Source organism: Gymnoscopelus braueri (genome assembly GCF_963280865.1).
Source record: "Gymnoscopelus braueri genome assembly, chromosome: 23".
Taxonomy (NCBI): domain Eukaryota; kingdom Metazoa; phylum Chordata; class Actinopteri; order Myctophiformes; family Myctophidae; genus Gymnoscopelus; species Gymnoscopelus braueri.
In genome coordinates this window covers 12,228,563-12,244,321 of record NC_137625.1, presented here as the reverse complement: position 1 = coordinate 12,244,321, position 15,759 = coordinate 12,228,563, and the positions used below count along the sequence as shown (strand labels likewise).

The following is a 15,759-nucleotide window of genomic DNA, read 5'->3' as shown; positions in this document are numbered from 1 at the left end:
ACCTCTACACCAGCGATCCGGGCCCCTACGAATTATGTAGAGAGTGGGTCGGTCAGTTCAAAACACCTTGGTCAAGGAGCAGCACAGCACGACTTTTAGGAGCTGCCAGCAGGGCCTTTAGAATATTCATATTTCAGCAAACATGACAAAGCATGTACTGTATAGAATGGCAAGGTGTCCACAAACCACCCATGTTGGCCATGGTCACAAGAAACAGTAAATAAATGCAAATTATTAAGTGGAATGAGAGGATGAATAAACATTTGCATAAAAGCGACTAACCGCAACAAAAAACTAATGAATGAATGAAAATAAAATAGTAATTTAAAAAGTAGGTGAAATGGAGAAAAGTCACAATAAAATGTTAATATATCTATGTACATGTACTTCCAATTAAGTTCCTGTGCATCGGTATCACAATTAAACAGATTTTTCCTTTTACAGATTTCTTAGTTTACATACTGTAGGCCTATATATTTCGTATTATATTAATAATAGTTATATTATGAAAAAAAGTGTTTTGCGAATTATTTGGGGGCCCCACTTGCAATATCCTCACAGCCCACAGGGTGAGAATGGCTGAAGTAGAGATGTTATCAAGACGGTTGAACACATAATTACCACCACCACCACCACCCCTTCATGACACATCATTACCACCACCACCCCTTCATGACACATCATTACCACCACCCCTCCATGACAAACACCTCCAGACAAACCAGTCAAGGATGTCATTTGTTTTTATTTGGTGATATGTTACAAGTGACCATCAACTTCCAGGAAGTTACAGTTGCCATAGAAATAAATATGGTGGGGAAAGGGAGGGCTGTGTGAGAAGGGGTCGGGTTGATGTCATTGACAGTGTGCGCACGTCAAGCGTAGCGACGCTGCAAAATGACGAAGAATGAAAACGGCATCAGTGAGTCATGGAACTTTTAAAAACCTGCACTGAATAAAAACAAACGATAACAAAACAAAAATAAACAAACAAGGAAAACGATCTACAACTACGTGCAAAAACATACCCACATAGAAAAGAAAAATAACATCTTTAGTTATTTTTTTTACATAAACAGTGACAGTGACGAGCATAGACATGGTTTGTTCCCCTGGATTTGGTGCCTGAGAGAGAGAGATAGCAATGCAGCGAGAGAGAGAAAGAGAGAGAGAGAGAGAGAGAGAGAGAGAGAGAGAGAGAGAGAGAGAGAGAGAGAGATAGCAACGCAGCAACAAGGACTGATAGCAGCGTGGCAAGAGAGACAGACAGACCAGGATGGAGGGATGAGGTGGAGAGAGAAAGAGACCTTCTCTCTCCAGTGGCAGGAATCGGCATCCAGAGACGCACTGCTGTGTCGCTACCGTGACTCCAGGAGAGGGGTGGGGCTAAGAGGTGGGGAGCCAATCGGGACTCTTCGCTAAGGCTTCATATGGCACATCCTCTCTATAAATGTGACTTATGTGATGCTCTGCCCCGCCCCAGCAGTCAAACCCCTTACCTTACGCCTCCCAGCCCAACTCTAGAAGGCACTGGTGTTAAAGTTTTGTTTTCTCCACATTCTCATGTCTGGCTTCTCTATTAAGATGAGCAATTGAGGCAATGAAGACGCACATAAAAAAATAATAATAAAAAAATTACAACACATAGTTACACACGTCCATCCGGGTGCCTTCAATGCACAGCACAGCTAACTCTCTAGCATGGCTATCAAACTAGCATGACCTCTTTATAGTCCTCCTACAGTGGAGAAAGCCAAATCTGTAAACATTTACATGGCTAAGAATAAAAAACAACAACAACACACAATAAAAAACAAAAGCAACAGGTTATGTTTTGGTTAACCGGTGATATGGTGAACACCAAGATATGTGTGTGTGTGTGTGTGTGTGTGTGTGTGTGTGTGTGTGTGTGTGTGTGTGTGTGTGTGTGTGTGTGTGTGTGTGTGTGTGTGTGTGTGTGTGAATGTGTGAGTTCATGCCTCACTAGAGTGGGTTTACGTGTGTGATTTTTGCCTCAACTCTACGTGTTTATCAATACAATCACCGGCAAAAAAAACCAAACAAAACAAAAAACACAAGATACAAGAGAGTGACTTGTGCACAGAATGTGAGTGAGTGCCTGCGTGTGGCATCTCACAGAAACGACACACGCGCTATTTGAGTTAGCCGATCCCATTGGTTATTTACACAGTGGGTGGGACCAACTTCTATTCTACACACTGTGTTTGGCTGTTACGTACTTATGTCATTATGGACGATTGACAACAGTGACAGTTATAATTAGAAAAAATCTATCGCCTCCTAACAGTAAAGTGTCTACCATATGTCTCGTACTGTAGTAACATTAAGACAACATACGTAGGGTTAATGTTCAGATGACCATTCCTTATACTGCACATGCTACCTGTACAGTAAGAACATCTGGTTCTCTTGTTTTGTTTTATTTTACATCGACCTCGTATGCAAAAGGTGAAAAGAATCGCGTTGGACAAGCAAACTTCAGCAATCGTAGCTTTCATTTTGGTTTACAATGTCACTTTGCTTTATTACCGTTCCATTAACCATTTTCCCCTTCAAGTTTGGAACTTCAAGCCAGATAAAGCGTTTGATAATGACACTAGTAATAAAAAATAAAAATCACATATATTGGACCACTTCATTTCATTTTGTTATTCCTTTACTCTCACTCGTTTCCTTCCTTTGTTTTGTTTGTCTTTTCCAAGTAGAGGTCTACTCACACACCCAAAACATAAAAACAGCACAATCCTTTTGTTTAAAAGAAAAAAAAGGAGAGTCAAATTAAAAAAGTGTTTTCACGTATTAGTCTCTTCATTGTCAAATGGTCCCTGTAGTCTGGGAGCGAAGTGAAATGTGAACCTTCAGTCCATTGAGAGTGGTGGGGGGGGGGGGGGAATCTGCCAACTATCAGTGTTAGTTCAAAACCCTCATCCCCTTCTACTCGGGGCCGTGCTGCAGTCTCATCAAGACCTCCTCCTCTCCGTTTTGAAATTCAAGGATCACTTCCACAGTTTGTGGATTTAGAGCAGTTAAGAACAGGTAAAAAATAAATAACAAGTTTTTAAAAACGTCTCTTTGTTGTTTGTTGTTTTCTTTACCGTAAGTGGGCGTTTATCTGCAGGGGGGGGGGGGCAGTGTTGGTTCAAGATGGAGGGGAATCTTATGGTCCAGTGACGGCCAGCTCAAAGTTCACGGCTGTGATCCGTCACCATAATGGCTTGAGTTCATAGTTCAAGAGTGCGGTTGTGTGTGTGAGTATATGTGTGGGTGGGTGTGTGTGTGTGTGTGTGAGGGCTATGACTGCTACTTGAAGATGTAATTGATGACGACCTGAAGCAGGACAAGGAAGATGATGATGACATAGTCACGCTGACGGAGGAAGGAGCCTCCCGCCGACGAAACCTGGCTTGCCGTACGGCTCCTCAGCACACCGATGCTCCTGGAGGACGGACACACACACACACACACACACACACACACACACACACACACACACACACACACACACACACACACACACACACACACACACACACACACACACACACACACACACACACACACACACACAGTCATTTGATGCTCTCTCTTACAAAAACAAGGCATGAAAAGAGTGCGAGAGACAGTCGGGTGTGTCACCTGTTGATGTCCTCCTGCGTTTGTTTTATAGATTCAATGGCACTTTGAAGTTCACTGAGGTCGGTTCCCTTTTTCCTCAACCGGCGGTCGTGTTTGCTTTTGTGTCCTGCAAAACAGTGGTGCACCATTATTGAGTGTGTTTCTACTTTTTTTTTTGTTTTTAAGTGGTTCACTATTGCACATTTAAAGGTAGCACATAGTGAGATGAGAAAAAAAGTTGTATTTTGTGTGTGTGTGTGTGTGTGTGTGTGTGTGTGTGTGTGTGTGTGTGTGTGTGTGTGTGTGTGTGTGTGTGTGAGACTCACGTTCGCTGCCAGAGGAGTCTTGGCGGTCGAGCTCAGGTGAGGAACAGCCACTCTCTGTACTCTTAGGTTTGTCGCTATGCTTGTGTTTTCTCTTTGGTGCCGTCACCTGGAGTAAATAGTACACCACACACACACACACACACACACACACACACACACGATACAGGTTAACACCCGAGTCAAACAAACGAGGAGACGAAACACCAGCAAACACACCCATGCCACACAAACACTATGCAGTCTATTTTCAATAACTATGTTATCAAAACGATATAATGTATAAGAAATAGTACACTACTACCACACAACTGCTAGTATTATCACAAATCATTTGACACACACACACACACACACACCTACAGCACAGTGTGCTCATCAGTGCCGTGCAGTGCATTGTCAGCCATAGGAGGCATGCTTGTCAGCTGCTCAGCCACGTCCAGATAAAGTAACTAAGTAAGTAAAACTATCTAATGTCTCTCAAAACAAGCACGGCCAGGCGTAGACAGTGGACTAGCGCAGCTTGCAGCGAGTGCACATGGAACACAGCATGCACGCAACCAAAGTAGTTCTTTATTATTAACAACGAAAGACGGAAACGACAAAAACCTACGTGACCACACTGAGTCACAGCGCGGGGAAAACGGAAAAACAAAACATAGCTGGGAAATGGATGAAGAGGTGGAAGGGTGGGAAAATGGCCGCCAATCAGCGATGGTGGAGGCACGCGTGTGTCGGTTGATATCGGTGGTTGGATCAGAGAGGACACAGACAGCGCAGGCAGGCGGTGGGAGAGGCCAAACGAGACACTTAGGTGGTCAAATGAATGCAACGAGCGCTGTGCGGAGGGCAGGTGAGATGAGCGAGGTAAAAAAAAGAAAATTGTAAATACAATTTGGAAGGGAGTGGGCGGCGGTTTATTTGATCGGGCCGACCTACCTGACACTTGCATTTGTCCCTCCGCGGCCCCTGGTTACTGAGACTAATAACACTGCCAGAACGTACCATAGGCGTGCGGTGTCGGACCTGAGTCTGAATCCAGCCATCTTTCTCAAACTGAATCAGATCATTGAGGGGGTCCCACGGCCGCGTGCTGAGGTCAGGAGGAGGGGGAGAGAGTCACACAACCGTACACACGCACCACACACAAACACACAAACACACACACACACACACACACACACACACACACACACAGACACACACATTAACGTGAGAGAGAGACAGAGAAGGACGGAGAGAGAGAAAGAGAGAAATGAGAGAGACAGATTACACTTACAGAATTGGGAAATATGAGCAACATAAACACACCCACCCAATGGCAGGAAAATATAGGGAGAAAATGTAGAGGAAAATCTGTTAACATCTGTAAATGTATGATTCAATGCAGACAACTTCCAGTGTAAGGCTATATACGTGAGATCTGAATCTGAATGACTAAACTATTCACCTTATACTTGTTTGTGAGACACGGAAGCAAAGTATTACATTCTTACTGTCTAGAGTTAGCATTGTCATACCTGCCAACACTACCGATTATCAAGAGTCTCCCTCTTTTTTAACCCTTTCTCCCGCTGTGCTCCCGAATGGAAATTTGCCTTGTGCAATGCCTGTTGATTTAATACTTTAATAGACAGAAATGTAAACAGCACAAGGTACAGTCAGACGTTTAGGCTAAAAGGATAGCACAAAAAAGTCGTGAAAGTGTTGAATAGTTTAGAACTAACGATTTAGAAGGCATTTGTAGAATCGGCCACAGGTCTTAATGAGTTAAAGTAATTTTACTTTCACATTCTTGTGTTTATTCTATTAATATGTAGTATAGGGTTATATGAAGCTGCCATTTGCCGATATACCCCAGGAAATCTACCTCTTTTTCACAGGCTAATGTTGTCAGGTATTGGTATTGTACAAGACCAAACAGCCACTAGGGGTCAGAATTGTATTATTTAGTCACTGTACTATAAATAAACTGTGTTAGCTACACTTGCAAAATGCTGTCTTGATGTTTCAACCAAAGTGGTTTAGCTTTATATTCACATGCTGTATAATTTTTACTCTTGCAAGTTAATGAACAGGCCCTCTTATAAAAGGTTAATATTCAACATAATTATTCACAAAGTTACAGTGAACATAGTGGGGAGGCAAGAAAATATTCCCTGTATTTACAGAAAATGACCAGTAGATGGCTCCCTCTTCCTGTCTTTAACCTTGACCTCTGCACAACATGGGGCTGATGTTCATATTTTATAACATAATGTATTCTTGAACTATCATCCATCAAACCCATGTAAAAAAAAAACTCCTCGTCCTTTACAAACAAACAGGACACTGAGACTTTTAATCCATTAGACCTGAGGCCGATTCTAAAAGTGTTCTGAAAAACATACGTTGCTATATCAGTGGTGCTCAAAACTTTTTCATGTCAAGGACCCCCACAATGTGTAGAGATGCGACGCGTTGTGAGCTTGTGAGCAGACTGGATATTTTCGGCAAAGGGATTTAGTGTAGAGGGGAAAAAGGAGGGGGTCAGGTAGAGAGCGCTTGGGGACCCCGGTCAACAAATTACAGAGCTTAAGGGGTTAAATTAACACCGAGGATTTCACAGCTCATGACCATTGTGTTGTTAACCACTCACTCAGCATATCTGTAATGCCACTCTCCAGTAATGGGGTCCTGTTCGAACAATGCAGGGATCCAGTCCTCGCACTTGACCTTGCGCTCGCGGGCCAACTTCCTCTGAGCCTCCTCCAGGATGAATTTCTCATTGGTGGCCTCGGTCTGGTCCTTGTTGTTGATGGCCCGCGTCACGTGCTGCCACAACCTGGTGAGAGAAGCAACACGAAACTAAATAAGTTCATGAGAGAAACAGTGAATGACAAGGAAGAAAGATCCATGTGGATCTTGGATATCATGTAGATGATGTCATATTGATAGTACTAACACATTTTTTGCTCTCTCTCTCTTCATTCTTTTACAGAGCAAAACTTTACTAATCTACTTAACTCCCCAGTGTTTTTGGTTGAAAATATGCCACTTGTTGAGCGGAAGGGTCTTGTGTAAAACATGCCTCAAGCCCAACATCACTGCCTACATTGAAACTACATTGAACTGCGTTTGTTTGGGACTCAACCACAAATGCATGTTCATTACAAATGGGCAGTGTTGGGTAATGTTACTTTTAGAATTAACTTGTCAGATTACAAGATTACTGCCATTAAAAATGTATTAGTTACGCTACATAAGCCAAAATGTATCTGTAAATTGGGTGCTTTTCTGAAAACGAAAATAACGCATGCCCTGTCTTTTGCTATATCTGTATGAATATTGTTATGTATTGGATACTTTATGAATCTGTGCTCCATACCATGTGAACATAGTCTTGAGTTAAATAAATGACGATGACATATTTTAAAGGGAAATGGACTTGCTTTCCAATGATAAAATATATAGTGCTATTGATAAAGTATTAGTTAAGTTTCCAAACTTTTTTTTGAGGGTTTCATAAACAGAACAGAATACATACAGAGGAACTCCTAGGAGCCTCATACTGTACATAGACAAAGAACATTATTGTGGGAAGGACGGTACAGAGAGATGACAGAGAGATGGTAAAAGAAAGACCTTTCAGATTCAAATTCGTTCTGCTCCTCAGGGGGGACGGTGCAACGGGTCAGTCTGCTCTGCCTCAGCTCTGGGGTGGGGTTGAAGAACACGTCCCTCATGCCTGTCTTCTTGTCATTGATGAAGATCTCGCTGTCCTGGAAGGGAGGAGGGGATGCGGAAATGTCATGTCGTGCACACTCCAGAATAGCTTCACTCTCACTGCTGAAGCACACGATAGACACGCACTTAAGCCTGATTTATACTTGGTTGTGTGTCCGTGAAATAGTTCACAACATGTTGTGTGACACGATACGCAACAAAGTACATATTAGGGATTAAACCAGGAGCAGATTTGCCCCCCACACATACCACAGACAGACAGACAGACAGACAGACAGACAGACAGACAGACAGACAGACAGACAGACAGACAGACAGACAAGACATACACTCACTTGCGTGCTCACTCGCGCACACACACAAAGAGACAACATGTTCTATCATCAAAATGTCAAAACAACTAAATTGCAATCAACTGAAATGGCAAAGTGCTGAATCACTATTAGCAGGAAGGAAGCCTCAGGCAAGTTAAATTAATGGCCAATTAAGAACAGGCTAGATGTTGAGCTAGACAGACAGAGAGAGACAAACAAAGAAAGACAGACAGAGAAGAGACACTTTGCTACATGCTCATAATTCAAAACCTTATAAAAGTAAAGACTAACTGGGGAAAAAAAGAACAGGCTGAGAGCACCGAAACAGTATTGACTCATTTCTATGGGCCTGGCCTGCAAGCATGCACAAACATCCAGTTCTTCTCACTTTAAGAAGCAGTAACCATACTGGTTCCCCACAAAAATAATAATAACAGAATGCCTTGTGGCAGGCATGAGGGAGAATAATGATTCAGCCGTTTGTTATGGATGGGGCAGGCTCAGGTTAATATGGCTATTATTTTCCTTTTCCACTTCAAACCCCAGCCTATTTATTCTACACTTCATTCTTCCATCCCCATCTCTCTCGGTGTCATCCTTTCTTCTGCTCTGTCTCCATGTCTAATAATGCTTCAATCTCCTCTGTTTGCAGTACACCCGCAGTATATCATGCCTGGGTGTCTTTGAATAACGGAGAGGACATCAAAGAGCCAAAGACACAGCTGGATGCTGCCGTGAAAACAAATCAAACACAGCATGAAGGATACACGATGCAGAGACGTCTAGGCCTGTGTGACAACAGCCTGTGTCCCCACTGTCCTTGTCACAGTATTAATCAGGGGTGCAACAGTTAATCAAACTAATTGATTACATATTATTTGGAGGGAAATTCTGAAATGTAGCTTTTTCTGTAGTTTTTCTAAGTAGAAAAAAATTGCAGATCGAAGGTAACTGCACAACCCAAACCTCTACCAATGTGTCCTATCGCTTTTAAATGTTACATCCTAGTTTGATCATCTTCATAACTTTGTAAAATGCTGTAGTATGAAAGTCTCTTTGGGGAGAATTGAGAGCCATTTCATTCATTCTGTTTAATTCAAGTCTTTACAACACACAACCAGTGAAAAGCAACAGATTAGGACTGCAATTAATGATTATCAATCTGTTGATTAGTTTTTCATTGAATCTCTAATATAATCTATGCAATTAAGTTTGACCATACAATTAGGGGAAAATAAGATAATAAAGTACAAAATCAAGGTACATTTTCATTTATCTGAACCCAAATAGACATCCTGAAATAGCTTGACACGTTTACCGAACAGTAAAAGGCAATTTTATAATAAGGAACAAAGACAAGCGTTCACCTTTTTTGTTAAGTTATATCCCATATTAGAAATGTCTTCATGATACATCACTAAACAAATGATTTAATTGCTAAAATGTAATTTTATACATTTCTTTTGTTGATGGATTGATTATTCAATGGATCACTTCAACGCTACAACAGATATGACTATCGTCCATTCTCAGTAGTGGAAAGTAACTAAGTACATTTACTTAAGTACTGCACTTAAGTACAATTTTGAGGTATTTGTACTTTATTTGAGTATTTCCAATTTCCAATACTTTTACTTCTACTCCACTACATCTCAGAGGCAAATATTGTACTTTTACTCCACTACAATTATTTGAAAACTTTAGTTACTAGTTACTTTTCAGATATAAACTATGATATTATAAAACATACACTAACCACTTTAGCCCTATTTTATACCTAGGCTATTTGAAAAGCTCACAACGCGTCGCGATGCGACGCGTTGTGAGCTTGTAGATCTGCTATTTTCAAATATGTAGTACTTCTACTTTTGGTACTTTAAGTACATTTTGATGCCAATACTTTTGTACTTTTACTCAAGTACATTTTTAATTCCGGACTTTTACTTGTAACAGAGTATTTTTATATTGCAGTATTGGTACTTTTACTTAAGTAAAGAATTTGAGTACTTTTTCCACCACTGTCCATTCTCTATTTCACAAACCTTAGATTGTTCTTACCCAATGTCCTTCTAGCGTAGCCAGCACCTCTTTGCCCAGCTTGATCTTCCCGGCGATCTGATTTACACTGTCATAGTTGCCCAAGAACGGCTAGAGGACAGGAGACAAGGGGACAAGGGACAAGGACAGACACAGGACACAGAGGAGGTGGAAGGAGGGAACAAGGTAATGTCAGGAGAAAGGAGGTAAAAAGGAAGAGAAGGAGGAAGGGTGAAGGAGAGACATTGAGAGGGAGGGAGAGATATGCATAGAATTCAATCACTGACTGGGAAACAGTCGCTTATGGCAGTGGTTCTCAAAGTGGGGTCCAGGGACCCCCAGGGATCTTTGGGGGGGGTTCTAGGGGGTCCGCTGCAAAACGAGAACAGTTTAACCAATTTAACCCATTTACACCGGGAAGCCCTATACGTAACTATACCTTTCAATCCGGGAACCCTTTTGGGGTAGTTGTTGTTATGTACGACATACATTTTTTTGTAATTTTTGAATAAATATCAGAAATTTTTCAGAAAACTTGGGACAGGATTTAGAAGGCCTCAGGTCTAAATGGGTTAACACTATTTTATACTTCAGCTTTTTGGCCGATCTACAAGCTCACAATTGAAAAAAAATTAATAGTAGAAAAACTGTGAAGAATTCTGAATGTTTTTAACCATACATATATTCTCTTATGGTGGTCCCTGGCCAAATACATATCAGTTTGGGAGTCCTTGACATGAAAATGTTTGAGAACCACTGGTTTATGGAATAAAACTTAATTCACTATTAAATGTCCGTCAGGATCTCATAAACAGCTATTGTGTATAATTTTCTGGCCTGCTGCAACTTAATATCAAACTTCCTCCGTTTGACTCAGAAACCTGGAGTCTCCTCATGCAAACACCTTGGTATTTTCATTGACAAATCATTAACCTGGATCACCCATGTGGACAGTGTCTGCAGGAGATTACAACCGTAGATATATATAAACACTAGATGACTCACCCGCGCTCCTGGCCAATGGAGTACGACGTTGCCACATGGCGGCCATCTTGCGACAGTCAGCTCGCTCATTCATAACATTATGTCTATGGTGCATGTACTATTGAAATAACCATAGCGTGCTCAATTTTCATCCGATTTTCAAACACCAAAGATGTAGTTATGATACTGCATACTTAAAGTTATTTTCATATAAAGTCCATGATTATAATTATAAGTATGCATTATCATAACTACATCTTTGGTGTTTACAACAAACCAAACCGTTTGAAAATCGGTTGAAAATTGAGAACGCTATGGTTATTTCAATAGTACATGCACCATAGACATAATGTTATGAATGAGCGAGCTGACTGTCGCAAGATGGCCGCGGTTGAGCTACGCTTGCGACGCCCCCTTGAGCCATCTAGCATTTCTTATATATATCTATGATTACAACAACCACTGCACTTCCTGCTTCGACTTAAGTTCCCAGTGTTGATCAAAAATTTATGTCAAGTCTTTTATCATGCAGTCTTAGAGGGCCTTATCAGATACGGCATCACGGTTCGGTCTGGTAACCTTTCCGTGCAACTAAAGTCCAAACTGGTCCAACTGATCTCTGATTTCATCCCATGTTCTACACGCTGAGTATCAACTACTGCCCTCTGGGAGGAGGTTCAGGGTTCCCTTGTTGCAGACTAAACAGATTTAAATATTAATTTATCCCTGTGTCAACAAAACATTTAAAAAAAAATGGATGAGAAAAATAATGGAAGTTGGTTGCCAGGGCTGCTGTTTTTCAGTTTTTCTAGGTGCATCTTTTTTAGTTTTTTGTTGTTTTGTATGCGGAATGTTTTTTCTTTTACCACTGCAGCCAAATCTTCCACTTTGTTGGACAAAAAAGTTCATCTTGATATTGAATCTCGATGTACTGATACAAAGGGTTTATATACGAGTGGATCATCTCAATTTGTGGCTATATCAATGGGAATGTATTAACCACTCAAACCCAACAGTATATACTTTGTTGACCCCAGGGGTCAACAAATTTGCACCGAAATCTCTTTGCCGAAAACAGCTGATCTACAAGCTCGGAACACATCACGTTGTGAGCATGTAGATCTGCTGTTTTCACCGAATGTATACCCATTTTCTACAAATGTTCCTTTATTATGGCATGCCCAGAATAGGGACAACTAGGGTTCACGTGGTTAATGTACTGTACCTGGCTCAAGAGTGCAGGCTGTGGTATGGGACAGGGTGTGTGTGGGCATGGGGAAGGGTGTGGAGAGGAATGGAGAGGATGGGGTAATGGACAGTGACAGAGACATGAAATGAAAATCTCAACGTTTTATGTAAAGCCCTTTGAATTTCCTTGTTATTTGCTATACAAATAAACTAGCCTTACAGTATGTCTCCTCCATATGAATAATACGGTATAACCACTATAAGCCCTATTCTTATACTTCGTCATTTTGCTGCACGGCAAAAATAGTCAATCTATAAGTTCGCAATGCATCGTGACACGTTGTGAGCTTGTAGATCTGCTACTTTTTTGTCGTGTTGGCATATTTTGAAAAATATGGAAACTTTTCACCTATAATGACATGCCAAAAATAGGGACGCCAGGTTAACAGCGGATATAAGCCTGACATGACATTTACAACATATTTGGGGCACACAGTGACATACTTTCAGTTTGAACTCGAGCTGAGCGCTGTAGCCCGTCTTCTCGCAGGTGATGGTGACTTGGCCGGCCAGCTCCAGGGTCATGGTGCCATAGAGGATGCCTGGGCAGAGAGACAATTATTTTCAAGGACGTATGTAGGTATGAATGGATAACTGTCAAACTATTTAGCAAGTGCCTGCGCTCTAAAATCCTGAGCGTTGATTCAACCCAAGACGGTGTAAAAATTAAAACCCTCTTGGAGTTACGAATGGATGTACCAAAGTCATTGGTAGTAGACAATATTTATTTCACTGATAGAGACAAATTAAACTGGTTTAATTTCCTTGGTGAACAATTAGACACTTTGAATACAATGTGAGCAAGCAAGGTACTGTAGCGCATTGGTTCTCAAAGTGGGGTCCGGGGACCCCCAGGGGTCCTTGAGGGAGTTCCAGGGGGTCCCCAGCTAAATGATAGATTAGGCACCAAATGGACCCTTATGGGTCTGTAACTCAGAGAGTGTACAAATGGAGCCAAATGGACCCGTTAGGGTCCATTTGGCTCCATTTGTACACTCTCTGAGTTAAATTAACATTGATTTTACAATATAAATTGGGGTCCCAGAGATAGAAATGCCATTAAATGGGGGTCCGTAGCCTAATGCATGTCAAACTGGGGGCTCCTTGAAATGAAAATGGTTGAGAATCACTGCTAGAGTCATAAAAATCTTCTCTTATGGGGGTCCCTGAGGCATATCTTTTCAAATGGGGGTCCGAGGGGCTAATAAGTGTCAATTTGGGGGTCCTTGACATGAAAAAGTTTGAGAACCACTGCTGTAGCGTATTCATAGGAGTATAGTGCTTGCTGACATGAAGGGAAGGGAGTGCCCTACGCCCACTGACCTTTACAGTGGGCGTAGGGCATGTTCATGACATAGTCCTCTCCTCGGTTGAGAAAGGTGAGACGAGCCTCTCCGTCCAGTATGGCTGACAACGAGTTCCCTGATGAAACACACACGCCATGTTAATCACTGCAGCAATCATCATCATGAGCCATCATCAACAGGCTGGTGGAAAGTAACTAAGTACATTTACTTAAGTACTGTACTTAAGTAACATTTTGAGGTATTTGTACTTTACTTGAGTATTTCCAATTTCCAATACTTTTACTTCTACTCCACTACATTTCAGAGGCAAATATTGTACTTTTACTCCACTACAATTATTTGAAAACTTTAGTTACTAGTTACTTTTCAGATATAAATTATTATATTATGAAACATACATTAACCACTTTAGCCCTATTTTATACCTAGGCTATTTGAAAATAGCCGATCTACAAGCTCACAACGCGTCGCGATGCGACGCGTTGTGAGCTTGTAGATCTGCTATTTTCAAATATTTTAGTACTTTTACTTTTGGTACTTTAAGTACATTTTGATACCAATACTTTTGTACTTTTACTCAAGTAAATTTTGAATTCCGGACTTTTACTTGTAACAGAGTACTTCTGAACTGCAGTATTGATACTTTTACTTAAATAAAACATTTGAGTACTTTTTCCACCACTGTCAACAGCCCGTAATGCCAAAATTATACTGCGTGCCAAAAATAGCAGATCTCTGCTGTTTTAGTGCTTCCTTTCTAGCCTTGTGTGTGTGTTTATCTTTGTGTATAAATTCTGGTCAGTCTGCGCTAACAGGTTGACCAGGCTGTGTGCTTTAAAATCCTTGCAACACATTTCCCTCTGTCACCACTTAAACCCTATATACTGTACCACAGAATTCTTTCCTCTACACCAAATCTGTTTGCCAAAAATAGCCGATTTACAAGCTCACAACCCATCACAATGCAACGCGTTGTAACGCTTGTAGATCCAACTATTTCGTCCTGTTATGACATGCCCAGAATAGGGACGCTATGGTTCATGTGGTTAAAACATAACAAAGGCGATTCAAATCAGACATTTTAAAATGTGCGTTCACCATAGAACTTGGATTTGGCCAGGATGCTGCCACTCAGACAGAAACCGTCTTTCCTGTTGCTGGCGTAGAAGGCAGACACTGGAGGATGATGGGAAACCTGAAGAGGAGAAAACGCACACCAACCAAGTTCACTGGTAGCACTCATATTACACACATCCACGATACACACAGAAAATCCACTTCATGAACAATATCTTCTGTTTATAGTTTGGCTTGTACTCTACCTCCCTCCCGTCTAGTTTTCCCTTCCTTTCTCTCTTCACCTCATTTCACCCCTCTATACTTCCCTCTTCAATCATCAAGCTCCATTCTTTTTCCTCTCTCTCTCTCTCTCTCTCTCTTCCCAGTTCCCAATAGAACAGCTCCTCTCATTACAGTTTTAATGCAATCAACCCATCTGTGTCTGTCGTGTTAGCCGTCACCTGCTCCGCGATGTAGAACGTCTTGCTGCTGGTCTTCTGGTGAAGCCACATGCAACGGAACGTCTCTCCGATGATGGGGTTGTAAGGCTTCTTCAACCCCTGGGGTAAAAAAAAATTAACAGCGCAGTTAATTAAATTTGAATATACCCCATGTTTGTTTCTATATCAACTAAACTTAAATATTTATTTCCAAGGAACCTTCAAGAATGTTTTAATACCAATATAAGAAAATCATTTTCAAAAGTACAGAAAAAAGGAGGGAAATGGAAATTTTTGATACTGATGGAAATGTTTTATGGGGGTACTGCATTATGAAGTTGTAATAATGAATGTGTAATTATGTTTAATTATTTTATTCATAAGATTTGAGTGAATATAAAACTGTTCAAACGGTTAGGACATGATAAGAATATGGCTTCTTCCTGGTTTATGGAGATGGTTGGATTTGTTTTAATTGTATTCTGTATAATTTTTTACCTTTTATTGTGACTTTAAAATATTTTTTAAATGTATGATGTTCAAAAAACAAATAGAAAGAAAGAAAGAAAGTGTCTTCCAGTCCTTCTGACCTTTGGCTTTTTGTAGAATCCAGAGATGTACCACTTCACCACCTTCTTCATGCGGTTGTAAGCGTTCTCCTCTATTGCCGCCCTGGGAGGGAACA

At 41.1% G+C, this 15,759-nt stretch overlaps 1 protein-coding gene across 4 annotated transcripts in view; it reads right to left on the bottom strand.

Moving 5' to 3' along the window:
- Positions 1–725: 725 nt before the first annotated feature.
- osbpl8 (oxysterol binding protein-like 8) overlaps positions 726–15,759 on the bottom strand; it is a 106,107-nt gene continuing 91,073 nt past the window's right edge. For 2 of the 4 annotated variants that reach the window (XM_080421573.1, XM_080421575.1), the window contains 13 exons: positions 15,665–15,746; positions 15,096–15,194; positions 14,674–14,770; positions 13,592–13,690; positions 12,713–12,810; positions 12,246–12,263; positions 10,058–10,147; positions 7,584–7,720; positions 6,598–6,783; positions 4,965–5,052; positions 3,963–4,068; positions 3,658–3,763; positions 726–3,457 (listed from right to left, as the gene is read on the bottom strand). In XM_080421573.1, the coding sequence (XP_080277699.1) occupies positions 3,322–3,457; positions 3,658–3,763; positions 3,963–4,068; positions 4,965–5,052; positions 6,598–6,783; positions 7,584–7,720; positions 10,058–10,147; positions 12,246–12,263; positions 12,713–12,810; positions 13,592–13,690; positions 14,674–14,770; positions 15,096–15,194; positions 15,665–15,746 (1,342 nt within the window). In that variant the 3' untranslated portion in view covers positions 726–3,321. The remainder of the gene's footprint in view (positions 3,458–3,657; positions 3,764–3,962; positions 4,069–4,964; positions 5,053–6,597; positions 6,784–7,583; positions 7,721–10,057; positions 10,148–12,245; positions 12,264–12,712; positions 12,811–13,591; positions 13,691–14,673; positions 14,771–15,095; positions 15,195–15,664; positions 15,747–15,759) is intronic. The other 2 variants (XM_080421574.1, XM_080421576.1) reach the window with 1 other exon arrangement.